The sequence below is a fragment of the Chelmon rostratus genome, chromosome 5, assembly GCF_017976325.1.
Source record: "Chelmon rostratus isolate fCheRos1 chromosome 5, fCheRos1.pri, whole genome shotgun sequence".
NCBI lineage: Eukaryota > Metazoa > Chordata > Actinopteri > Chaetodontiformes > Chaetodontidae > Chelmon > Chelmon rostratus.
Genome location: NC_055662.1, coordinates 6,213,556 through 6,238,546, shown reverse-complemented (window position 1 = coordinate 6,238,546; position 24,991 = coordinate 6,213,556). Strand labels below are relative to the sequence as shown.

Below are 24,991 nucleotides of genomic sequence, written 5' to 3'. Positions count from 1 at the left end.
ACTAAAGAAATCATCCTTCAAAATACTACCAGTGTTTCACAATTCATGTTTACTAAAGTTGAGGGTTTACAGGGAGACTTTAAATGCAGCATTTGGTATTAACCCAACATGTTTGTTTCCATAAAAGCCAACATGCAGTATATTTATTTACTGTGCTCACTACATGTGTTTTTCATTTACAGTACTTTATATAACAACAATATGTATTTCAAGTGTCATTGATTGATTCACCCTCACAACAGACAATCATAAATCTCTAGAGTGCATTCAGTTCAACAGACAAAGGCATCTGTCTGGTCTTTGGAGTCATTACAGCGCTGACTTAGAGAAGTACAAATGATATAACTGAACAGCCTTGAATAGAAACACATCTTTTGATATGATTTGATACATTAAAATCAATATTTTTAACTTAATAATTCTACTTACCGGTAATATGTCTGTACATCTTAACTTAAACAGATTCTGACATGGCAATTTCATCAAATTCCACATTAAAATATATTAATCCTGGATTTCAGAGTATTTTCAGTAGCCTGTGGTCTAAAGTCTGTTTGAGGACCTTCTACTCTGTGAGAAAACGGTTAGACTTCAGGCTACTGAATCAGTACAAAATAATTTCTACACTGCATATGGTTTGAATCCCAAATAATCCAAAAATGTTTTGAACCCTCAAAAGCACCCAGCAGTCTGATCTCTCTTCCACAGTGCAGTTCATTCTCAGTATTGCATGTTGCAGTCAGACTCACTGCCGCTGCTGCTGCTTTGTCGTCTCTGCTGCCTTCCACCATCAGACTTCCAGCTGAGTTTTGGGGGCGGGTTAAGGACCTCCGCTCCCATCTCGATGCCTTGGATTTGCCTCTGCACCAGCTTGCTGTATAGTCCCTTGCTGGCCATCAGCTGACTGTGAGTGCCCTGCTCGACCACACAGCCCCTGTCGACCACGATGATGTTGTCTGCCTTTTCCACTGTGCTGAGCCGATGGGCGATTACCAACACTGTGTGCTGCCGCATGATGTTGTTCAGAGCCTGCTGAACCTGTGAAGATACAGCAGAGATTGCTAAAACTATCACTGAGATGAACAATTAATGTAGTACTCATCACAGGGCTGTGTTATTGGATTACTGTGTTTCTTTTGTCTGCCTCCTGTACATTAGATTTCATTCAGCATTACTAAGTGTAGCTTTTCACTTACGATGTGTTCACTCTCTGTATCCAGGGCGCTGGTTGCCTCGTCCAGGATAAGAACACGAGGGTTACGGATGAGGGCTCTTGCAATGGCCACTCGTTGTTTCTGCCCCCCTGACAACTGAGTGCCTTTCTCTCCAACATCTGGGATATGATAAACAGCAGCAATTCAACTGGATGAATCCATCTTTATGAAGTAAACTGCATTTTTTGTGTCATTAATGAATATCTATACCGACTTAATATACATAGCATCATTCAAAACAAATTAATAACTGAGATGCAACTTGTGACAGGATCCCAGTGAGAACTGTTTTTCTGACAGGAGACCAGTGCAAGGAAGTCAGTATGGGGTCAATATATTACAATCTCGTCATGAATGTGGTCGTGTACATGTGTTACATAAAAACGTAAACCAACCGCTCTCTAGCAACAACACTGGCAATAATTGTCAGTATTGTTTGTTCATATTATGATTATTCCTGGCCGACTGTCCAAGCTTATCTACCTTCTTCATTACTACAACAACGTCAGTGGTTGATTTATAAATGAACACACAATACTTACTTGTCTTGTAGCTTTTAGGAAGGGTGGCAATAAAATCGTGAGCATTAGCCTTGCTGGCAGCCTGTATCACAGCTTCCATGGGGGTATCAGTCAGGCCATAGGTGATGTTCTCCTCCACCGTCCGGGCAAACAGCACAGGCTCTTGGCCCACAAGAGCAACCTGCAGACACCAAATCATAAAAAGATGACTTTCTGTGAGGTACACCTTTACTGACAATGACCTGATCATAATAACAATATAATGTAATAAAGTATAGTGTGTTGCAAACGTCTGACATATATTATTCCTCTGTGCAACAGAGCTCCATTGTTGTCCAAGAACTATTAAAAACACATCAGTGAGCCACACAGCTGCACTGGGTGACATGTTTCTTTATTACAAGAAACATGGGCACGGTTTATTTTGCGTCCATCTCTAATACATCATTGTGCTGCCTGTAAATACTCACTAGAGCACCCAAAGCTTATTAATCCACAGCTAAAAATAAGCCACACTAGTCCAACTAGTGCCCTGCTGCTTTGAAATGACATGAAATGAAATTTTTGTGGCCTGGTTTTCAAAATCAACATCTCTGGTGAAAACGAACAGGGAGGCTTTAAAAGGACTTGTTCAAGTCTCTCCTAAATGTTGAACTCTATTAATCACACTCATGTAGACAGACCTTGGAGTGGAGGTAGTCGTGCTGTAAGGTGTGCACTGGCAGTCCATCCAGCAGCACTTGGCCTTGCTGAGGAGGATAGAAGTTTTCCAGCAGACTCACACAGGAGCTCTTTCCACTGCCCGAAGGTCCCACCATGGCGGTCACCTCCCCTGGCCGCAGGGTGAACGACACTCCCTGCAAAACACACCAATTCAGGAAGTGATTTCTTTAGCGAACATTTCCAGTATATCAGTCCAACACTGGTATCAATGTTATCTGAGGGAATCAGAAGTGACCTGACCCACAACTCTGCCACCTGGAGCCAAACTGATCACCTTTGAATAGGGTTGAAAAGTGTTATGTAGAGTTTATTAACACATTGTGGCAGCAGGATCCCTCAGAACATACCTTGAGAATATCAGTGTCAGGGCGCGTTGGGTATGCAAATGTGACGTCTTTAAATTCAACCAAACCGGTGCATGTGTCTGGAGCCTCTGTGCCATCAGCTGGGTGTGAGGGTTCCTTGTCCAGGTACTCGAAAACCTTCTCAGCAGCTCCAACTCCCTGCATGAGGCCCGTGTACACCGATGCTATATCCTGTAAGACAAACCGCAAGCGACATCGGTTAAGGGGAGTAGAGTCTTTAAGTGTTTTCAGATTCAGAAGAAAAAAGAGAGAATAGATTAAATACCTCAAGACATTCTCCCAATTCAAGCACGTATATGAAAAAAGATATCAAGGTGCCACTACTCATCTGACCATTTATCACAAGGTGGCCCCCATAGTAGACAACAGCCAACTCTAAAGCAAGCTCTGAGATCTGAAAAACACACAGAAACCCTATTGATGCCCACACTGTAACCCCCAGGTATCAATGACTCAATAACATATTTCCAAAAAAGTTAGAGATCTTAACATGTACACTTGATGGGAAAACTTCTGGTACTTACACAACTGGACCACATGTAGCACGCATAGGCTAGTGCTTGTTTCTTGTTGAGCTGTAACATGACCAAAAGCTTTGCATAGTAGGAGTCGGCCTCCCCACGCTCATTGGCAAAGCTCCGTACTGTCCTCATGGCTGAAATGGTTTCTTCTGCAATTTTATTGGCCTCTGCAAGGGCTGTTTGCACGTCTTTGGTTAATCTCTGGAAAAAAAAATACAAAAAAGTTAATTGATAACAAATTAAAAGATCACACACGGACACAAAACAACCTTACCTTGTAGTATTTGCCATAAAGTTTAGAGATAAGGCCGATGAAAGGGAACCCCATGATGGTCACCAGTGTGAGCTTCCAGGACATCACACACATGAAGATGAAGTGGCCAGTGGCCTTGATGGCGCACCGCAGGAAGATATTGACATTCTGGGAGATGAGGTCGCTCACTTGGGTGGTGTCAGCTGACAGACGCGAAAGGATGTCGCCTACAGGGTGATATAGACATGGAATAACATTGTGGAAGAAGACCTACACACAGAGGGAGAAATCAATAATACAGGTAGAAGGAGGGATGGGTGTGTAGTGTTTCTATATCACCTGTATGGTTTTCATCAAAAAAGGCTATTTCCTGCTTCATCAGGGAACTGAAAAGATGCTTCCTGAGCCGAAAGTTTAATCTGGCAAATGTCATGGTGAAGACTCCTCCACGCACGCCCACTGCGACTGAGCTGAGGGGAGGGTAAAGGTGGCATTTGTTTTGGTTTGGCACATGTGACACATGCAAAGTCCTAGCTTTGTTGTATACCATTATGTCATCATCGTACTCATTCCCGATCCCTCCCATGTCTGTATACTGTCCAATAATCAATAACCAAAATATCAAGAAAAGGTATAACATAGTTTTTTGTATTATTATCAACATTTTCATATTAACAAAGGTCTATGTCACATTATATTGATCTGTAATTATATTGTTTCTCTGAAGCTGCTTATTTCATTTTTAAAATGAACACAGGACCACACTGATGACTTCCATCATGTCCAAACCATTTACACATGCTCATCGCTGATTTCTCCATCAGAAGACCACTTGTAAACACTCACCTGCCGATCATCAGTGCTGACAGTGTGGCCATAGGCTTAGCAAGATACTCCATGCTCTGGTGAACCACAATGCTGTCTATTGCTCTCCCATAGTAGTAAGGTATAAAGACATCACCTGCAGGTTGAAGAGAGAGGCCGAAACAGAACATGAGGGCTGTCCCAAACCTTTGGGTGATAGTGGAACAGATTTTTCATAAATGTTACGACCTTTCTTCAATGTCATCAATGATCAAGATGCTTAGTGAAAACTTGGACAATAATGAGACATTTGTTTTCAAAATAGCTTCAGAAATAGAATCAAATCAGGTGAAGAGTTGCGCTGAAACAAGAAGTCAATTAATCAATTAGCTAATCAACAAAAATAAATTGTAAACTGCTCTGAAAATCTTTTGGTTTTTTTACTTAAGTAATTTTAAGATTCTCTGATTGCAGCTTTTCAGTTGTGAAGATTTGCTGCTTTCTCTGTTTTATGTGATGATAAAGTAAATATATTTGGGTTTGGGACTCTCAAATATTGTACTTTTTTTATCTGTGGTATAAAATAGGAAAAAACTCATATTTGCTCATTTTGACAGTCAAGTTTAGCTAATTTTTAGCTGTTTAGCTGTTGCATTCAGCTGCTCTTAATGAGAGCGAAGCTGAAAGTGTTGCGTAACCTGGAATAAGTAAAGCAATTGTAAACTATGGATTACTGCCCTTGAAAGACTCTTTGACCTGTTTCACATGTGTGCTGCAATCCTTTGCAATAGATGACGCAGAAGAGATGACACATTGTGATTTATATTACTATGTCAAGAGCACTCACACACAGCAGCGATGAGGAGGAAGAGGACGGCGACAGAAAGCAGCCAACTATCCTTTCTGCAGTAGGTCAGGAGACGTCCCATTGTTGCCCCAGTGCTTGTATTCTCCTTCGCCTTCTCCCTCTCACACCTCACCTCCTGCTCCTCATCACCAGCTGTCTCAAACAGCCTTTCACTGTCCTCAGAGCACCCTCCGCCTCCACGGCTGCTGCTGTTGCGACCGCTCCCCAGTTTGGACTCCTTCCCCAGCAGCCTCCAGGGCAGCATGACACCCAGAGAGGAGGCACAAGTCCAACATATCAGGCTCAGTAACCAGGGCTGGAGGGTCAAAGGCCCCAGGTCAGTAAACATCAGCAGCTTGGCCACAGCGTAAGTGATGATGAACATACAGATGAAGGGGATGAAGGTGGTGAGTTTAGCAACCCTGCGTGGGCCATCTTCTCTATTCCATGACACTCCTATGGAGGCTCCCAGCAGGAGGGAGGCTCTGAGCAGAACGGTCCCCCAAAGGTCCAACGCCGACTGGAGAATGCTAAAGTTCAAGATGTCCTTCCTGAATATGCTCAAGTGTGATCCGTGTATGTACAAGATAGTGGTGACAACCACGTCCAGCAGGATGTACAGCACCGTGCAACTCACAGCTACTTTGATGCCCATGCTGGTTATCAAAACAGAGTTGCACAGAGTTATAATAAGCACTGTCAGTGTTAAACTGCCCCAGGTGAAAACAAAAACTGGCAAAACTGGTTAGATTTGAAATCAAGGCTTACATACAGATTCAGACTACAAAAATCATTCTAGGATATTTTCAGATCACTCAGAATTGAGCAGAAATGACTCCGCAAAATACGAACCTTTTTATTGCACTTACTTTTATTTTGGAGGGATGTGCTTCCGGTCGCCTGCGGCTATGAGGTAGTTCTACGAAATAAAGAATAAAATAATAAAAGGTAAAGTGTCACTGCTGTAAATGATTGTCCAGAAATGCGCCAACCTCAGTTCAACAGACTTTCCACGACATCATGAGCTAGCGAAATTAGCTACTAGCATGCGTTGAGCTCTGTTGCGTCAGGTTTCACATTTTTCCATGTTATTAAAGCCAGCTGTCCAAGGAAACATTAACTATAACACTTTCATAACAGAATACACAGCAGCGTTAATATGGTCGCTAAGGTTACTCTCACGACTCAGACTGAGGTAAGTAGGGTTGGGCGAAAGCGCGGACATTTACCTGACCTCAACAGACTCGAGCGACCACCGGCATCAAACATTAGACTTATTTTAAAGAGGAGGCTAGCTTCAGGTATCTAATAACCACGAGCACGGACAGGTACAAACGCGCCACATGCGCGCGCGCGCGCACGCAAATGTCAGCTTCACGTAACACACACATGTTGATTTTGTTGTGATATGAATCAATGAAATGATGGAACTGAGTATGAACCATCCACTAACCAGGTAGCAGCTGGAAAACTTCAGCTCGGTAGTGATGAATGGTCGGTGGCAGCAGCTCGTCGTCTTTAGCCTCCTCACTGGGACAGCTCAGGAGCCACTGAAAAATGTCAGTATTACATGTAAACATGTAAAGATGTTAAGTTGTACTTGGCATCAATGGTATCAGTGACATTGAAAAGAGAACTTACACTCACAGCTCGCCGAGTGTGTTGAATTTTTCAAAAATTAAACTTGCCCTCGTCCACTTATTTGTAATTGCATGTGTCCACTTGGTATGTTAGTAATTGGGGTCTGTGTGAAGTGGAATTGAGTCTTCTTCAGGACCCGGTCTTTGAGCGGATTAAAATCGGGAAGCTCACATGTCTCTGAGGCCCCGGACGCGTTCAAACTATCAAACTTCCTTCTCTCCCTGATATTAAGAGACGCGCTCCCACATGTCTCCGGCAGCACAGAGGGATCAGAACACGACTCCTCTCTCTGTGTTTACCCTCTAACCTCTGCTGAACCTCTGTTGATGCGGAAGTGAATGTGCTGTGGCTCCTCCCACCAGGCGCCTCGGGGTGCGTTCAGGAGCTGCGGGGTAAAACCGCCAGAAAATGTGGAGAAACCGGTCAGTGATCTCCACTGGGAAGACTGCTTTTAGTCAAACTGATGCTTTGTCTGAGGATGCAGGTAAGAGGAGGATGTTAGCCAAGCTGACATTCATCACTGATAGCCCCTCCCACTCTCAGCAGCTCCTTCTGCAATTTCCCAGCTTGGGATAAATAAAGTATATCTATCCATCTATCTTTTTCACTCTCATTGAGTACTCTACATATCAATACATGTTGGTATTCCCTCCAAGTGCAACTTTTACCCATGTGTAATTTGTGCAAAAACGGAGTAATTCTAAAGAATCTTTGGCAGTAAAAGCATTTTTACATATTTTTCTTTTTATATAGTCCTTTGCATAAAATGAACATATATATATATATATAGTCAGCTTTTATTTTGTATTTCTCCATTTCTGTTGCTATTTTTTTTTTTCCAACTGCTATTACCTACTGCCTGTCACACCTGAGTTTCCCCAGATAAATCTTATCTTAGCATTTGGAAACTCACACTTCATTATTGCAAATGTGTCTGACTCATCTCTTTAACAAGCTCCTTTCATATTATCACTTTCTTAGTTCACTCAGACTTTTGGTGTTTGTGTGTTATCTTCTACATTCTGCAGTGGCCAAGTTTTGTCCACATGAACGTGTGTACTGGTAAATATTCAGTAGTTATATAGACGCTCCTTACAAACACTAACAAATACTCATAAGCAATATCTCATTTCCCATTATGTAATGACAAAACACCAGGGTTTAAAAATTAAGCAATACCTTTATTTCAAAGTATTGTAGCTGAAAAATCTGTGAAAACTAAGTTCACATCATTTTCAACAACAATGCCTTTTGTATGGAACCAGGAGCAAAAGCTCAACAACTCATGTTGCTCTTTTATTACGGTCATTTCTTTGGCCTTTGGATTCATCTACAAGTGCAACATCGACACCAGCAGTGTGTTTAACTGGTGTTTGTAGCACTAGCCTTCACACTCAATTCTCCAAAGTCTGGATTCCCATCTTTTCTGTCCAAGACTTCAGGCAGCTCATGACGGCTCCACTGACGAGTCCTCTCTGCAGTCTCTTCACACCGTCCTCCTCAGTGGACGTCAGACTCCGCTAAGTGATACGCCAACTCAGTCTTTATGTCTTCTGAGCCGCTTTGCTCGGTGGCCAGCACCGTCTCAACAGGAAAAGACAAATATAAACTCTCTTTCAGTTTTTTGGGGGAGGGCGAGTCTCCTGCACTGAACAGGGGCTCTGCGATTTTAACGGTCATGGAGTGCATGTTATATGTCCTCCGTTTGGCGTTCTTCTTCTTCTCTTGTTTGTAGGCTGTGTTCATGTTGGCGAGCACCTGGACGTGGGACAGACACATTCAGACATAAAACAGAAGGGATGTTAAAAAAAAAAAGTATAAACCATAAAACATCTGATCTGAGGAGTTTTCTTGTTTTCTTTCCATGTTACACTCAGCCAGTTAAACCCACACATGTGTCAGGAATTAGGAACCGAGTATTCAGAGGCTTTGTCTGGACATTAATATTGCCTGCTAGGTTTTTTCTCTCAATTCTTGTAGTCCTTCATGTCGGTGGATTTCACAAATGACACTATGAGCTTTGTCCAATCAGGGGATGAGTAAATATTTTCTTTATTTTGACAAAGCATAAAACGACTGTGTAAATGTGTCGCTCAGAGTGATAAACACTCATTATTACCAAGCTCTGCAGGCACTGTCAGATCTATGGAGCTTTTTCACTTCCTTCAGCTCAGTGTTTTGGTTTTCTGGCCCACTAGCGCTCATCAACCTAATAGCTGTTTTCAGTAAGAAAGCTCTGATAAACAAACTGCACACCTCCTGTCCAGCTATACAGCAGACAAAGTGAGCGACAAGCTGGTGCACATTGTGTAGCATTTAGCATGTAAAGAGCACAACCCCAAAACAGAGCAAAAAAAAAAAAAAAAAAGGAAAAATGGACTTACATTTATCAGGTGGCCAGAACTACGACTCCAAATTAATGCTAAGTTTCTCCATGGCTGCCTGATGTGTGAACATTTTCACCCCAACAACTTTAGAAGGTAATAAGAGTCAGTGTTTTTCAGCATGTTCTACTGCCCTCAAGTAGCCAAGAATAAACAAATTTGTTAATGCAGCTTCAAAGATTTCATGAATTCAGGTATTTAAACGGCCCTTAAAACCATGCATGTTCAGCAGCGACCTCATGCTGTGTGACTTTCAATGAATAAACAAAACATTCTAACAAACCCGCTTTTCTGTCTTCTTATGCATTTCAGATTGACTCCTCATTGTCTAACGTCCCATCCCAAAAAGAAAATACATCACGCTAACAAAGTATCAGTGTCCTTTCGTGCTACCTTTAAATACGCACCAATGAGAACCATCATTCCTGAACTTCTGTCAAAAACCCACGAAGACCCAAAACACCAGAAAACCCCCTGATGTGCATGTGACAATCAGATGAACAAAGAATGAGCTCCACCACCAGCATCCACTGTAACAGCACAAGACAAATGAACGTGAATTACCAGCTGCTTCACGGAGTTCTGCTGCTCCTGCATTATGGTCATATATGCCGAGGCCTTCTCCTTTGTGGAATACATATCCTGCTCTTGGTCGTCATAATTCGGCAGGTTCAATGAGGTCTACAGAGTGGGAAATAAAATTAGCAAGCAGAAACAAACCACACGGTGAGAATTTGTATTTTTTGTCAATGGAGTCTGGACCTCATTTGGTAAATTAGCCTTCCTGCTGAACATGAGCGAATAAGGGGTGAACTTGGTCGTGGGGTTGGTGGATGTCCTAAACAGAAACAGCACAGGGTCCAGGAAGTCGTCCCATTCGGCGTGCTTCTCCGTCACCATCTGCAGCATGGCTTCCTTCAGTAAAGGACTCGTGCGGTCGTGGAGCGGGTTAAGCTGAGGTTGATCCAGAGGAGAAACCTTCTGCACGATGCTCCACCTGTCGCACAGCAGCTTTGTCACCTAGAAAGCACGAGCATGAGCGTTGATAGTACTGAACCCGCGACAGCGCTACAATCTCTGATCCTTTCACCGATTTGTTCATGTGAACAAACTCGATGACTCGCATCTCACCTCATCACAGAAGTCAGCATTCTGCGTGCACGCTATTGTTTTGGGGGCACCAAACCTGATCGAACAGAGAGCAAAATTAGTTCAATTTCAGGTTTAAAAATACTGTAATTTTGGGTCATAACATGCCAGCATCCCAATTTTGGCCTTTCATCAAAGATTTGGAGGAAATCGTGGCATGTATTAACTTCTGTCAAAGGCACTAAATAATGTGATTTTGGGCAACATGAAAACGATCTCATGTACAGCACAAAATAAGACATACTGGTAAATTCCTAAATTCTAAACACATCAGTGGATTATATAGGTGAGACCCTTGTTTCAACCTGAGTATTCTGTGACTGGTTTTTACCTGTATATGCATTTGGAAATGCATCTTGCAACAGAGAGAGCATCTGTTTTTTGCACTGGAAAAGCTTCTGGCCATTTACTGAAGTAATCAATGAGGAGTATGACACTGGTGTTGCCTTGCTGGGTCTCTGGGAAAGGTCCTGGTGAACAGAGGAGAAAGACCGACAGCAGGTCTCAAAGCGTGGAAAGAAAATATTCAACAGAAAAATAAATGAAATTAACAAGGCAAAAACCTATAATGTCAATCCCAACAATATCCCACGGCGCATCCACTTTTATCGGCCGGACAGTCCTTGCCAGGTTTTTATTCCTCTCTGTGTGCTGACAGGTATCACATACTTTAATCTGAAACAGCAAAGAGTCATCGTTAAGCTTAGACAGTGTTATCAAAATGTGCCAGAGATGTAAACATAACACTGAAGGCATAAAAACGTGCGTACCCAATCGACTACGTCCTTGATGATTCCCAGCCAGTAGTACTTGCTCTGGATCCTGTGGACTGTCTTCTTCTGGCCCAGGTGATGACCGAATTCGTTAAAGTGGCAGTCAAGAAAGATCTGCCTCTTTCTCTCAGCCTCTATGACAACCTCCCTCTTCTCGTCTTTCTTGGGCCCCACATAGTACAGCTTGCCATCTTGAATGAAGATATGAGTGAAAAGAGACACATACTTAGACACAATTTTAGTGACAACAACTGGCTCCTGAACGCCCCTTCATGAATATTTCTGGTGTACAGAGAAACGACACACCATATTTCATTAAAAAAAGTGAATATTTACTGTCATCTTGCTTATCTTAAGAGGTGGACAAAGACACAAAACTTAACTCGGAGCAGCTTAAAGCATAAAAATATCAACTTTTATAAATCATTACAGTGTTATTTCCATAGCCACTCTTCTTCTGCCATGGCACACGTTAATTCAAAGCCTTGAGACAGTTTTCAAACTTGAGATATACCTGATATACAGTTGTGGTTATAGTGAACAAGTCAGTTTAAGAGCCGAATTGTCTACAAGCCCACAGGGATTCATTTAATGTTTTATATTCCATCATAAAAGATACATAGCTTTTTAATTTCAATTTAAAGGATTTTTTTTAAATGGAAGTTCGTGACGCCAGCAGATGGCTACTGGAATGAAAGCAATGCGTTGTCAGAAGTGTTTCATTGATAAATTACGGTTTGAAAACAACCCTTACCGTCGATGATAAATTTCTGGGCGTATCTTTTGAGATTCTTCTTCCGTAAAGGGTTCATCGTCTGAGGAAAGCAGCCTTTAGCCACGAAAGTGTAAATGTCGCCGAGTTTATTGGAGCTGGATTCAACCACCTCCTCCTCAGCCACTTGCAACGACTCCACGCTTAACATTTTGGTTTAGGCTTTACAAACGAGTACACCGGACTGCTAGTACACACCTCAGTAAACACCTATATGCTGTTTGCAAATCGGCATATTTAGCATCAACAGCAGCTACTGCTAACGAAGAAAGATAATCCACAACCAAATCACAACAGGACGAAGACACATAGCGTGTGCCTGGTGTCTTCTTCTTTCTGTTGAGTTTTACAGCGTTTCGCATCAATGTAAGTGAAGCTGCATTACCGCCACCTGCTGGATTGTAACAGCTTCACAGTGAAAACTACTGTATAATATGTCCACCCTAAGCGATCCATCACATGTCCACATGTCTCACATCGCCTGACTCCTCTACAAACTGCTGCAACATGTCCAACATATTCCAGAGAGGAGCTCTCTCACACGGCGTCCTGTAGTACAGTCAACATACAACCTCTGGCAATTCGCCTTGAAAAGCCAAACCTCATCTGGACCCGTCCGTTTGTGTCACTGCTCACATCTCCAGCAGATAAACTCCACTGCTCCGTCTTTCTCTATTTTCAAACTCGCTCTCCAACTCCCGCCCCGATGCTACTTCCACAATCTTCCCCTTTTCCGACGTTCCGGCTTCTCTCTTCTTCTATTCTGCATTTATGCGGTTTGCAGCCAATTTTATTTTGCATTAGCGCCCCCTTCTGGAAAATAAATGACACCCCCTCCTCTTCAATGAAAGGGCAAATTCTACGGTGCGGTTCTGTTATCTTTTTCCAGTTTGAAAGCTTTATTTTGAATTTCTATATTATGTGCTATTATGTTTAACTTTGACTTATTAGTGTTTTATAGTCCTCAAGTGGCCCCAGTGAGTCACAACAACTGTACAGTCTCCGTGAGAAAATATATTAGTCAATTATCATACGTATCATACATTTTACCAAATAACAGGATACAACAGCAGTAAGTAGCACACTTGAAACTTGACAGAATATTATGGTCGCACTGTCTTTACAACTTTACAGTAATGCGTTTCTGACCTCTGGTGGTCAAAACATGTAACTACAGCTGTTAATGTGTCCGTGAAACGATCAGTACTATTATAAGAGTGGCACGTTCTCCATCTATTACTACTATGCGATGTAATGTAGAACATACAGTTTTTGTATTGACAGGAACACTTATAATACTCACACATCACGGCACGCACTGTAGTATAACATTATGGATGTATTAAGGGAGCATAAGAGTTCATATAATACAGGCATGAGTGGTATCCGTATCACTGTGGTGATACCTGTGCTATTAGACACCTGTAGAGATACCTATTAGACAAACAGAGGTGTAATTACTCAGTATAATTGTTGGGTAGTGATTGTAAATCTCATGGGAGCTAGCAAGTCTACCAAACGTCAAGGCACGCACGATAACATCCGGATAGCATACGAACACTTTCAAAATATTTTTTTTCTAAATAGAACGAGATGTAGTTGAGCACTGCGGCCACTGGAGCGTAATTTATTTCCTGCTTTTTGGCAAATAACATTTACGCTGTACATCTGACAATGGTTTGATTCCACTGACTTTACAATAGCTTTATGCCTATAACGTCATTGCTACAGAATTTATTATGAGGATCATATGGTTGGATGTTAGTGACAGGATTTTTACTCTATTCTAGCCTGTCAAATTTGAATTCGTGGCGATGACGCTTTAATTTTGAGGACCTTGAACCGGAAGTGTTGTGTTTGTTTGCTGCTGCTAACGCAGAGGAAGCTGTATTGCTTGTCACTTAACAGTCTTGGTGATATTATATTTATATGTCTTTTAACGGAGTAGTAATGACAAACGAGGAAGACGGAAATCCTCAGTTTTACATGTGTAACTGTTTCACAACTGAAAATATTTTCCTGGAGGACTACAAGCTCCATGTCCGCTTTGTGTCCGAGCAGCAGTTCAGACTGGACTACCAGGCGGTGAGTGGACATTAATGTTTGTCCCAAAATCATGACATGTTAACTACTGGCTGACGTGTGTGTGTGTGTGTGTGTGTGTGTGTGTGTGTGTGTGTGTGCGCGCGTGTGTTAATACAGCTGCTCAGGGAGCTTGGCTGCGTGACGGAGCAACAGTTTGAGGATGTGCTCAACAAGGTAAGAAAGTCTGTCAGTGTGTCTGTGTGTGTGTGTGTGTGTGTGTTGCCAACGAAACCAACAACCAATCAGGCCTCTGATTCCTCTGCCACGAGGGTCACCTCTATTCATGTGTGAAACAAAGCTGTCAAACTGACAGATAATACTAGTTACATTTGAAACATGTGCTCATGGAGCTGAAGCAATTATAGAAATAATCAATTAGCTGATCAACAGTAAATTAATCAGAAGCAAAAATGTAAAATGCTCCAACTTCACCTCTTTCAATCTCTTGAAAGTGAATATTTGGTCTTCTTCACCTTCTGTGAGCTTCACTCCAGTAGAGAATCAAGCTAGAATAGCAGAGGATAGAGTTAGAGGGTCTACACCTGATGGCCCCCATGCTTTGACACAAGATAATGAAGGTGTGATCATGAGGTAACTCCCCTTGTTGTCAGCAGCACATTTCTGCCATGCTGTAACCTAACTGTCTGACCACTGTGTTTAGATTTCACAGGAAGTGGACAGGCGAAGACGTCTTGGCGTGACGTCTGCTGAGAGGGCCGCTGCTATAAGAGCCGTGTACCAGCCTCTCCATCCTCATGTCTACCACCTGCAGGTAATTACTGCCCCAGGGACTGCTGATAGAGCCACTAATAATGTGCCATTACCACCTGGCTGAGACACAACTGCACACCACCTCTCCTCAGGAGTCCTACCTCGCACCAAAGTTCAAGCAGATCGTTGAGCACAGTCGAAGCGGGGACGCCGGCGACGGAGCTCTCTCAGACTTGTTGGAGGAAGAGGCAGGTGAGCGGCAAAGTGTCTGCTTGTCATCTCTGTGGCTATACTGTTTGTTGACATCAGAGAGTGCCCATAATGCAGAGTTTCAGTGTGCAAAACGTCTGATGCAGAGGCAAAGAGTCGAGCTAACTTCTTACCTTTGAACACAAAGTGCTGCTGCTAAATACTGAGTCCCATGTTCCTGTCACCTCATACAGACACCCCATATCAGCACAGAGCGCTGGCGTGAACGAAACCTCTGAGAAATGCTCTTAAGAATGCTCCTAAACTTAGACTTTTGGGTGAAAAACAATAATCTTAGGATCAGTTTGTGATCGGTGCTTTCTGAATTCTTAACTCTGTTTCGGACTGTGAGAATAGGGGCAAGATTTCATACTTCTTCCTGCTCGTTGCATACAGATCGCTCAGTCAATCTGACAGGAGTTTGCAAACGTCTCTGCTTACCGATGAGAAGCTCCTCCTCCAGCGTGAGACATTCTGGGTCTATTGTCTTAATACTTTGTCTCCCGGCGGTCTTAATGAGGAGTTTGTCATGCAGCTGCTCTTGTAAACCTCTCCCAGTCCCAGACCTGTCACTCAGTTATTGATGACAGGTGTTTGTCAGATTTGGAAAGTGATTTGTTCATGTATTTTTGAAAAGTGTGGCTGATTAAGTCTCAACTTTTCCCCCTTTGAATCAGTGGGGTCTGTTATAACATTTTCAGACTCTGTTTAGAACGATTGAAACTTACAGATTTTATAAAGACTAAATGTGCTCTACAGTATTTTTCTCTTTCAGGAACATAGATACACGAGACAAGATATTTTTGGGGTATATTTTGTGGGGCCACATTGTCACAGTTAGACAGCAATATACAATATTGATGCATGAATGCGGCACTCGGAGCATCTTTAATTTATTCTCGTCCTCCTGTTGAAGCAGCAAGGGTGTATCGCTTCCCTGTGTTTGAGAGAAGCTTCTGTGAGGAGCTGGTGGAGGAGCTGGAGCACTTTGAGCAGTCCTCCGCCCCTAAAGGAAGACCCAACACCATGAACCATTATGGGGTAAAGTATCCACTCTTAATTGTTCAAACCCTTTAAAGCACCATTCAATCACTGCTCAATCATTCATATTTCATCTTCACTGTGCCATGACCTTTGATCCATGATCACTATTGTGCCGTCAGTCATGAAATATGAGAGGTGTATTCCAGGCAGGTGCATGCAGCCACTTTGATGGATTTTCAAAGGAAGTCACAGTGACATGCATGTAATGTATGTCTTTAAAAATTCATTGCACCGTTGTTAGCCAGGATGGAGCCCTGCAGCCGAAGCCCTAAATCAGAAAGTTCTAAGATGCTGAAGCCGTGAAAGATCTCTGACTTAAATATGCATCGTGGTAAGAAGGTCAGGGAATTAAACATGCGTTTCACATCGTCTGTAAGTCCTTTTATCCATGCTGCTCTTCTCATTTTCTCCCTGTTCCAGATCCTCCTGAATGAACTGGGCTTTGACGAGGGCTTCATCACGCCCCTCCGTGAGCACTACCTGCGTCCGCTCACCTCCCTGCTGTACCCGGACTGTGGGGGGCGCCATCTGGACAGCCACAAGGCCTTCGTTGTTAAATATGACATGAAGGAAGACCTGGACCTGAGCTACCACTACGACAACGCGGAGGTCACGCTTAACGTCTCCCTGGGCAAGGACTTCACAGAGGGAAACCTCTATTTTGGAGACATGAAGGAGGTGAGTATGTGGTTTGAAATCTATGCTTTAATCTTTTTACCGATGAAGAGTAGTAAGAGCATTTACCCGCCCGGCAGGTGCCTTTAAGTGAGACGGAGTGTTCAGAGGTTGAACACAGGGTGACAGAGGGCCTCCTCCACCGGGGCCAACACATGCACGGGGCCCTGCCCATCTCCTCCGGCCAGCGCTGGAACCTCATCATCTGGATGAGGGCCTCACAGGAGCGCAACAAACTGTGCCCCATGTGCAACCGGAGGCCGGCGCTGGTGGAAGGAGAGGGCTTCGCCGACGGGTTCACCAAACACTCCGATGCACCGCCGAACGCTTCTTGTCTGCTGACGTGATGCGTCCCGCTGCTGTCGGCTTTGAATTAAGCCACTGAAAGTAGTGACTTCGCTGTCCCCAGGTGGTCATGTCAGTGTCAGAAAAGCCACGGCGGCACACGGCAGCGCGCGCTGCTACCTCTGATGGATGCTGAGAGAACGAATTATGTAGCAAATGATTTATTCCTTTTTCTGTCTGTGATGCGGTTGAATAGACAGATGTGCTGCAGTTTAATCGAGTTAGTTAATCAGGACTACACTGGGTGACTGTGGATTGCCATTACATGGAATTAATTATGACACTTTTTGACTGTATTCCAAATTGGAATGATGAATATTCATTATTTGTATAATCAACAATAGTAGTAGTGCTTTAAATCAGTGTTTCACACATTCAGTGTCACACTTTGTCAGAGTATATTTAGGACTTTGTCTAAAATATAAGCCCTCATCTTTACATACAGTGCAATTGTATTGTACTTTGTGCCAAAGATTTTAATGTGTGTTTAAGAACTTGAAGATACACCACTCTGTCTGTCTGTCATTATTAATAGTCAGGGCTACTCTAACACTTTCTCAGAGGACGCACGAAGCATTTTGGTGAGAAGCAGTGAACGTAAACATAACGTGTTTGTTTTTAAGTAACCCGATTCACTTCATAAGGTCAGTTTCAGCACCAGCGAATCAGATCACTGCATCTCTACATCCAGTACAGCGACTTTCTCCACGATGGCTTCTCTGTCAGTGACTGTTGACATCTGTCTGTTCATAAATCCAGAAGTCAAACTGGTCCTCTGCAGGTATAATGTGCTTGTTTTTGTGATATTTCTCACCGGCTGGCTGCAATCTGGTGTTTTCCAGATCAAACCACTGATTTCTTTGTTATGCTATAAATTAGAGGGATGTTCAACACAAGACACGGCACACAATCTGGAATAATGGAATTTTAATTACATAAATTATATCTGTCAAGTCATGAATGAACATCGTGCGTGCATTTGTTATGATTGTCATATGCATGAAGTGGTGCGGTGGAAGTTAATTATGTTCTTTGACAGTAAAAACACAAATATAAACCTGTACGCTTGCAGAATAAATCGATCCGTTTCAGCAACATCACAACAGCAGGACTTTTTGGTTGTTTCTTTTTGTTCCAGGTTAATGTGCCAATATGGAGTGTTGGACTGGAGGGAAACGGGGGAAGGAGAGTGGTTCTCTGGGATCAGAGACGCACTACAGCATATTCAAACAAACACCAACACACAAATATGCAGAGGCTAACATACAGTGAAAGGCATGGCTTTGTACAGTACACTTCACAACCTCGTGCTAAATAGGTTTGTTACTAAAATGGTGCTGGTCTTCATATTTCAAAATCAAACTCTGCAGACACAGGCTGATGTAAAATGATTGTACAATAATGCACATTGTACTGATTAGATTTGGAGTAATTTAATAATACAGTATCAATATATAGTAGCTATAATGTATTCTGATAAATATTTTCACATCAAATATATTATCCTATACAACACATACAGATAAATATTTCCTCTCTTGTTATGGCTATTTACATCATACAAGTAAATAAATAAATTTAGTATTTAATATATTATTCAAAGCAAAGTCTGTCATAAAACGCACCAATTTAACAGCAGGTGCCAGTGAAGCTTCAACTTGTCCAGTGGCATTGATTGGATCAGTCAGTCTGTTCAGGTCTGTGCCACATCACACTGTCCATGGGTCAGCACTGGCTGCGTCGAGTAGTCCGCCCACTCCTGCTTTGTGCGTAGTTCTGTCCACGAGACATCGAGCGTCAGCTTTATAACGTGGTCTCGCTGCTCATGTCCCGAGGGCGGTGGTGGTCGATGTCCGAGTCGTAGTCCGACTCCATCTCGATCTTGACCTGGGGCACGGGGCAGGCCATCCCTCGGCCCATGGGCATGGCCGGGGACGACGGGCAGGAGATCTTCAGGTGGAGGGTGATGCTGAGGAAGGGCAAGCTCCAGTTACCATACACACCCACGGCCAAAAACACTGAGGGGCTGAGGGAGGAGGCCAGGGAGGGTGGAGGAGCATCGTGACCCCATCCAGACACAACGGCAGCTCATGTCAGTGATGAGCAACAGAAAAGGGACTGAGGGGTGAAATGAGCTGCTGTAGTGGTTGTCTGAGGCCACACTGCCCTTTGGTTAAGGCTGGGGCTGGTGACTGAGATAAAGAGCATGGAGACTGGAAAAAGGTCTATACCATGAACGTGGGAGTTAGACTGTTGTGGCCCTTTGCAAACCTTCACCCAAAGAGAGACGCTTTTACACTCTGATGGAGAGCAAAGATCAAACCACACTTAGTGGAGCAGGCCATCTGTTTCATTGCCAACTGTTTTAAAGGAAGAGCTCTGATGCCAAAAGTGAATAGAGGACCTTTGTATCATTGAGATAATGACTAACTGGTGATAATAGGGAGATGCAACCTACAGTATATCTTAACTAAATGTTAAATATTTAAAAGAAAAATGAAAAATGTGGACATTAATGATTCAATGAACAATTGTTCATAAAGGAGTTTTGTTCTGACATCCAACAAAACTTGGATGCAACTCAATAATCAACCATACACTTCTTGCACTGTTTAAGTCAGAACATGTTGTAACGTTATTCAACGTTGTTCAACAAATGACTGAATGCAACCCATATCTGAAAGCTGCATCTTAAAAAAAACTAAAGGGTTTGGTGAAAGAAATGCATTTCAAGGCACAAAGCCTTAGATAAAAGAAAATCAGAGCAATTTTCTTCAGCTACATTCACCGTTTACAACATCTAATATAATCAAAAGTCAATTCCAAACCATGCCTCTTTCAAAGCAATGCAGACATGATGGGCAAAATTAAAATGATCAATCCCCCACAAAGGAAGAAAAAAACAGAGTCAAACAAAGTACTTGTGGTCAAATGTTCAGCATTTTGAGCAAAGGTGTACCAGGAACAGCCTCATCAGCTGCACTTGCAATGCAGGTGAGGGTAGTTCAGAGAGCAAAAAGCAAGGGTCAGGCTGCAGGTCACATGCAGGTGTGAACATCACAGATTTGCTAAAGAGATTCAGCACATGGAGGAAAAAGAAACAACCAAAACAGTGACGCTTGTTGCATGTGGATGCTAATACAATTGGCCTACGATAAGTCCTCTACATGTACTAGATATACAACAGACTTAATAAAGTACATTTTTATTCATCTATTTCAATTCCACATACAGTATGTTATTCTAACAGAGAACCCTGACCAACGGCTTTGAGACACAGCAAACTAAACAGCATGCATTTCAGGTCATCAGCCTTCACCTCGCAGTCACTGCCTTTCAGAAGATTCAAAACTAACAACACATGGAAGAAGAATTACAATACACGGAGCTGTGTGTACAACGGGCAGCGTAGTGCATATACTGTTAGACATTTAGCACATGAAAAGCAGCAGCAGGATGACACATGGAATAACTTTAACAATGATCTGCATTGCCTTAAAGTGCATGGAGAGGAGACAGAGCCCAGACATGACGATGACAGGAAACTGGACTATGAGGACAATGTAATGTTGAAATATTCTGTATGTGGAAGCACATGTCCACCCACCAAAGTGACCACATTTCTAAATTAATTTGTCCAGTAGAGCTAATAGTTTGTTTTTCATGGGGAAAAATATTAGAAGCATCATAATACAAAGCAATGCAAAGAAACACCAAGGCAAAATAAGAGACTACTGTCACGCTACTGTGTCTGCTCCAGTCTTTGGCAGATGCCATATTGAAATAACAGGTTAAAGTCAGTGTGTGATCATGTAACTATCTGAGGCTTTTGATAACCCATTCAACAAAGATGTACAGTTTCGGCCAGTTCACCCAAATTACAAAAAACATATTCCAACTTACCTGTAGCTGCATCTAACCATGCAGAACGTTTGAGTGGCAGTTTTTAATACCTGTCTCACAGATTTCTCCCACCAAAGCACATGTTGTTCCAGCCTTCTGACAAGCGATACAGAAGCATCCGCTGCCGTTCTACCAGACTACAGAGCAGCTTCTCTCCTCAGGCTGTGAGACTTCTCAGCTCATCCTCTGCTGTCCACCATGAATAACAGTTTTAAAGGGGATACAACTTGTATCTTGCTGTGCAAGCCTGTGTTCCAGAATGACAAATAAATTAACCTTGAATGGAATTTAGTTTGTGGTGCTCACAGGGTAGAAAAATGACACTTCATAAGTTCAGCAGCAGCATGTGTCTTTTCAGAAGCGATGTTACTCTGGAGAATCCACAGACCTCACTGTGAACAGTTTTCACTACTTTCTATCCAAGAAATAGTCACAGGGACAATTGTTGTAGTGTTCTTTGTGATTATATTGTACAACAGGGAGGGAGACTGTTTCTAGAAAGAGTTGCTGCTACTCATTCATTAAATGCATTTTTGAATTGCTGAGAGAACCACAAACAAAGTCCCATCAGCTCCACTGTTTTAGGCTGGAGGCAGAGACCTCTGAGGTAAAACTTGGGCAGATAAAGTGAAGCCTACAAATTCTGTCTAACAAAAACTGTGGCCCCACCTCTACCACAGCATCCACCTGAGACTAAACTAAATCTATCTTAATAGCTAAGTATCAGTCCAGAAAATATATTGTCTTTTTGTAATTTTTGTGAACTGACCCTTTAATTTCTGCACAGTGTGTATGATCAATTTTCCCATGCACACGCAACCAAAAATAGATACCTGTCCAAGTCTATATAATAGAGTTTGTGTGTGTGTGTGTGTGTGTGTGTGTGTGTGTGTGTGTGTGTGTGTGCGTGTGTGTGTGTGTGTGTGTTAATTAAAGAGCACCAGCAGCCTGGCAGTACGCTCCCCACTGAGACTGTACGACATCAGGGTAGATGAGATCTTTGTAGGGGATGTGCAGTTTGAGGACACAGTACCTGCGATCCAAGTCTGACTCTGAGCTGGGCGAGTGGTTGGAGTAGGCGTGGGATTTGTCCTGCAAGCAAACACACACACACACACACACACACACACACACACACACACACACACCCACACACACACACACACACACACACACACAGATCATCAGGAACACGTGTCATGAGCCATCAATCCAGCAGGGGGCAGCAGAAGCTCAAGTTTCTCACCTCTTCCTCGCTGTCATCTTCTTTGGGCTTCCTCTTCTCCTTCTCCTTGCCCTTCTTCTTTGCGTCATCCTTCTTCTTCTTTTCTTTCTCAGGAAGGAGGTCGTCCAGCCAGGCCAGGTCGTGCTGGGAGAAGACCATGTCCAGCATCTTTCGGACGACCATCAGACCCAGTATCTGAAGGGTTTGGCACAAAGATTCACAGACACACAGGCCTCGTTTTAACTTCCATTAACATTCATCTAATATCCCAGTTATGGTCTGAGTAACATTCAGCTGGATGACATTTGTAAATGGCATTAACGTGAATCACTGGTGTACACAGTGAAATCAGATCATTTCCTCTCTTAACATTTACACTCTTTAAAACTGGCACGAAACCTCTGTCATGTTTCTTTAGATTCACTAACATCCTAACAATCACCTTTGATATTTCATTTAAAATGCTGGATAGATCTCTACAACAAAGATGACTGGATCATCTTCAAAGCGTCCTGGCTGCCTGGATAAAGCCTTGATTTCAAGCACTTTGTCACCAGATTATATCACATTGTCGGATCATACAGGATGCCTGCTAAAACCTCGTACTGAAAACAGCTGCCTCTCCTCCTGCACTCACAATATAACAACTCAGGCTTCATCAGAAGCTGTGCTGCAAGTGTATTTTATCACATACCATAACGGGGAAGATGATGGCCAAGAAGGTGGACTTGAGGATCCAGAGCACAGCCAGGCATATGATCTGGACCAGTGTGAAGAGATGCACCTTCCTCAGGGGAACGTGACGGAGGTAAGAGAAGTCAGGCTGGTGCTTGGACGGCATCATGTACAATTTAATCCTGTCCCAGAACTGTGGAGGGTGATGAGAAAAGGGGGCAAATGGAAGAGAAGGGTAAAAGGTCTGAGTGGCACAGGTTAATTACATGCAGACCTCCAGTACATGACTGATTAATTCCAAACGTTTTGGGGGGATTTGTATGCATCACAGCTCAGCTTGCCTGTGCACTGAGTGCAGAGCACTTGCTCTAGCACAAACCTGCTAAGCCCCAAGCTATAGGGTTTTGTAAAAAAAGTCTAGATATTAATTATTACATTATATATTCATCACAGGGTTTGAAATCTTGTTTGCCCATTCCAAATAATTTGCATTTTTACAAAATTTGGGAGCCTCTGACAAACGAATCTAACAAAAAGTTAATTTTTCTGTCTGATTTCATCGCTTCTGCGGTCTGTACGGATCATGTCTGCTCTGCCTGCTTGTTTGCTTGGCAGCTTTTTACAAACCACTTCCCACCTACTGTCAAAATGCAATAAGTAAATACCTCAATTTATTATAATAAACAACATCAACAGCTGGCGCACAGCGTACCTGGATCCCACTGAGGGAAGCCACGCCCATGTAGAGGAAGACCCCATACAGCACAGGCATGGGGATGAACTACGAGCAGCAGAGAGACAACTTGTTATTATGGTCGTTACAGTCATGAAAACGTGTTTAAGTTTGTAGATTAGCAACAGTGATGTATGGAGCCCAGTATTAAACGAATAATTGTGAAATAAATAATCCAATTAATAAAATGTTCACACACACACATAAATGAAATTAAAAATATGTCAAATATTATAAATTCATTCCACACATAGACATTTTTTTTATTTTAATAATAAAACTGAAACAACATTTCACCAAAATAAGTTCAATTTTAATAATCTTTATTTTTTCCCCCAATTTGTTAATTTGTTTATACAGTTTATCCAATCTGACATAATTATTTATTTCATAATGTGTTGGTTATGTATTCACCATTGCACCAGTGGGGTTCTATATCATGTTGTGGAAAAACTAACATAGAGGATAAACTTGACCACTTGTAGAAAATCATAAAAAAGACCACTAACATGAACAAAATCAGTTATATTGTCATGTAAAGCATTTGTTCGGATTTTAATCCTGTCGTCTTAAAGTGCAGAGCAACCTGAATTTACAACCCTGAATACAAGCAATAGGAAACAGCACACAGAACAAAGCCATGTATTGTTCATGCTGGATGAAAAAATAACAACACTTGATCCACTGTGTACCTCATACCTTTAGTATTGGAGCGAGGAAGATGGAGACTCCAGTGAGAGCAAACACCAAAATGCCTGTGATCCTCTGTTCTCTGTATATTGGACATTGACGACACACACACAAGAGATTGTCAAGTCAATTTCACAAGGCTCCCTTCTCTTTCAACTTCAAAGGACTTAGCGAGGCATTTCTCTCATACTGCGATATTGCCAGTGGCAGCCTGAAGATTAAGGATTAAGTTACAGTTTGCTTTTTATTTCAGTGTTCTGTGTTTGTTATTTTCACCGTGGACCGACCTGACTCCAAGGAACTGAGGCTGTTCTCCGGGAGCGCTCGACTCACTCTCCATCTTCAGTGAGTCGATGTGGGCGATGGAGATGACGGTGGCGGCGACGTACCAGGGCAGGCCCATGAAGGAGCAGGCGGCCATTAGGACCCCCACCCAGAACAGATCCAGGTGGTAGCCACAGCCTTTCTGCCAGGGAGACCAGACACAGATGGGACTAATAAGCACAATAAGAGGCTGGGATGATACGCTTTCATCTGAATATGTTTGGTTATCTTTGGACTGTTTCTCAGGTTGTGATATTTTTTTCTTTAAAAATATATTTGACTAATAAACTGATTAAACCAAAGTGCAATAAATTAGAGGTGGCAATGTGCAATAATACCATTTTACAACAACTATGAGAGATCTG

At 42.6% G+C, this 24,991-nt stretch overlaps 4 protein-coding genes across 6 annotated transcripts in view; 1 reads left to right on the top strand and 3 right to left on the bottom strand.

The window, feature by feature from the left end:
- Positions 1-66: 66 nt before the first annotated feature.
- On the bottom strand, positions 67-7,177 carry abcb9 (ATP-binding cassette, sub-family B (MDR/TAP), member 9). 3 transcript variants are annotated; one of them, XM_041936554.1, is made up of 14 exons: positions 6,890-7,177; positions 6,702-6,798; positions 6,118-6,167; positions 5,249-5,904; positions 4,444-4,558; positions 3,937-4,067; positions 3,619-3,824; positions 3,348-3,545; positions 3,089-3,217; positions 2,806-2,994; positions 2,419-2,592; positions 1,757-1,916; positions 1,197-1,333; positions 67-1,038 (listed from the first exon to the last, which is right to left on the bottom strand). In XM_041936554.1, exons 4-14 carry the CDS (start codon positions 5,901-5,903, stop codon positions 721-723), a joined length of 2,412 nt encoding a protein of 803 aa, XP_041792488.1. In that variant the 5' UTR covers position 5,904; positions 6,118-6,167; positions 6,702-6,798; positions 6,890-7,177; the 3' UTR covers positions 67-720. The 3 variants fall into 3 exon arrangements, with proteins under 3 accessions (XP_041792488.1, XP_041792490.1, XP_041792491.1); XM_041936556.1 differs by having other exon boundaries at positions 6,896-7,177; XM_041936557.1 differs by lacking the exons at positions 6,118-6,167; positions 6,702-6,798; positions 6,890-7,177 and having other exon boundaries at positions 5,249-6,099.
- Positions 7,178-8,079: 902 nt separating this feature from the next.
- On the bottom strand, positions 8,080-12,657 carry zgc:113436 (uncharacterized protein LOC503528 homolog). The gene is made up of 8 exons (XM_041937688.1): positions 11,950-12,657; positions 11,193-11,386; positions 10,986-11,097; positions 10,754-10,892; positions 10,405-10,459; positions 10,036-10,293; positions 9,838-9,954; positions 8,080-8,647 (listed from the first exon to the last, which is right to left on the bottom strand). Exons 1-8 carry the CDS (start codon positions 12,116-12,118, stop codon positions 8,390-8,392), a joined length of 1,302 nt encoding a protein of 433 aa, XP_041793622.1. The 5' UTR covers positions 12,119-12,657; the 3' UTR covers positions 8,080-8,389.
- Positions 12,658-13,892: 1,235 nt separating this feature from the next.
- Positions 13,893-18,126, top strand: ogfod2 (2-oxoglutarate and iron-dependent oxygenase domain containing 2). Its single transcript, XM_041937622.1, has 7 exons — positions 13,893-14,052; positions 14,170-14,226; positions 14,714-14,824; positions 14,916-15,015; positions 15,932-16,053; positions 16,477-16,734; positions 16,812-18,126. The coding sequence occupies exons 1-7, from the start codon at positions 13,897-13,899 to the stop codon at positions 17,076-17,078; spliced, it is 1,071 nt and encodes a 356-aa protein (XP_041793556.1). The 5' UTR covers positions 13,893-13,896; the 3' UTR covers positions 17,079-18,126.
- A 753-nt stretch (positions 18,127-18,879) lies between these two features.
- slc4a5a (solute carrier family 4 member 5a) overlaps positions 18,880-24,991 on the bottom strand; it is a 32,486-nt gene continuing 26,374 nt past the window's right edge. The window contains exons 18-24 of the mRNA XM_041937521.1: positions 24,590-24,768; positions 24,312-24,384; positions 23,592-23,660; positions 22,899-23,072; positions 22,226-22,399; positions 22,013-22,071; positions 18,880-19,045 (exon numbers count right to left, since the gene is read on the bottom strand). Of these exons, the coding sequence (XP_041793455.1) occupies positions 18,880-19,045; positions 22,013-22,071; positions 22,226-22,399; positions 22,899-23,072; positions 23,592-23,660; positions 24,312-24,384; positions 24,590-24,768 (894 nt within the window). The remainder of the gene's footprint in view (positions 19,046-22,012; positions 22,072-22,225; positions 22,400-22,898; positions 23,073-23,591; positions 23,661-24,311; positions 24,385-24,589; positions 24,769-24,991) is intronic.

Coding starts and splice junctions, on each gene's coding strand:
- abcb9 (XM_041936554.1), bottom strand. CDS start 5,903: ATGGGCATCAAAGTAGCTGTGAGTTGCACGGTGCTGTACATCCTGCTG. Junction 3,218..3,347: donor GCTACATGTGGTCCAGTTGT/GTAAGTACCAGA, acceptor TGTGTTTTTCAG/ATCTCAGAGCTTGCTTTAGA. Junction 1,917..2,418: donor ACGACTACCTCCACTCCAAG/GTCTGTCTACAT, acceptor TGGTGTCTGCAG/GTTGCTCTTGTGGGCCAAGA.
- zgc:113436 (XM_041937688.1), bottom strand. CDS start 12,118: ATGTTAAGCGTGGAGTCGTTGCAAGTGGCTGAGGAGGAGGTGGTTGAA. Junction 10,893..10,985: donor TGTTGGGATTGACATTATAG/GTTTTTGCCTTG, acceptor TCTGTTCACCAG/GACCTTTCCCAGAGACCCAG. Junction 10,294..10,404: donor ATGCTGACTTCTGTGATGAG/GTGAGATGCGAG, acceptor CGTGCTTTCTAG/GTGACAAAGCTGCTGTGCGA.
- ogfod2 (XM_041937622.1), top strand. CDS start 13,897: ATGTCTTTTAACGGAGTAGTAATGACAAACGAGGAAGACGGAAATCCT. Junction 15,016..15,931: donor CTTGTTGGAGGAAGAGGCAG/GTGAGCGGCAAA, acceptor CTGTTGAAGCAG/CAAGGGTGTATCGCTTCCCT. Junction 16,054..16,476: donor ACACCATGAACCATTATGGG/GTAAAGTATCCA, acceptor TCCCTGTTCCAG/ATCCTCCTGAATGAACTGGG.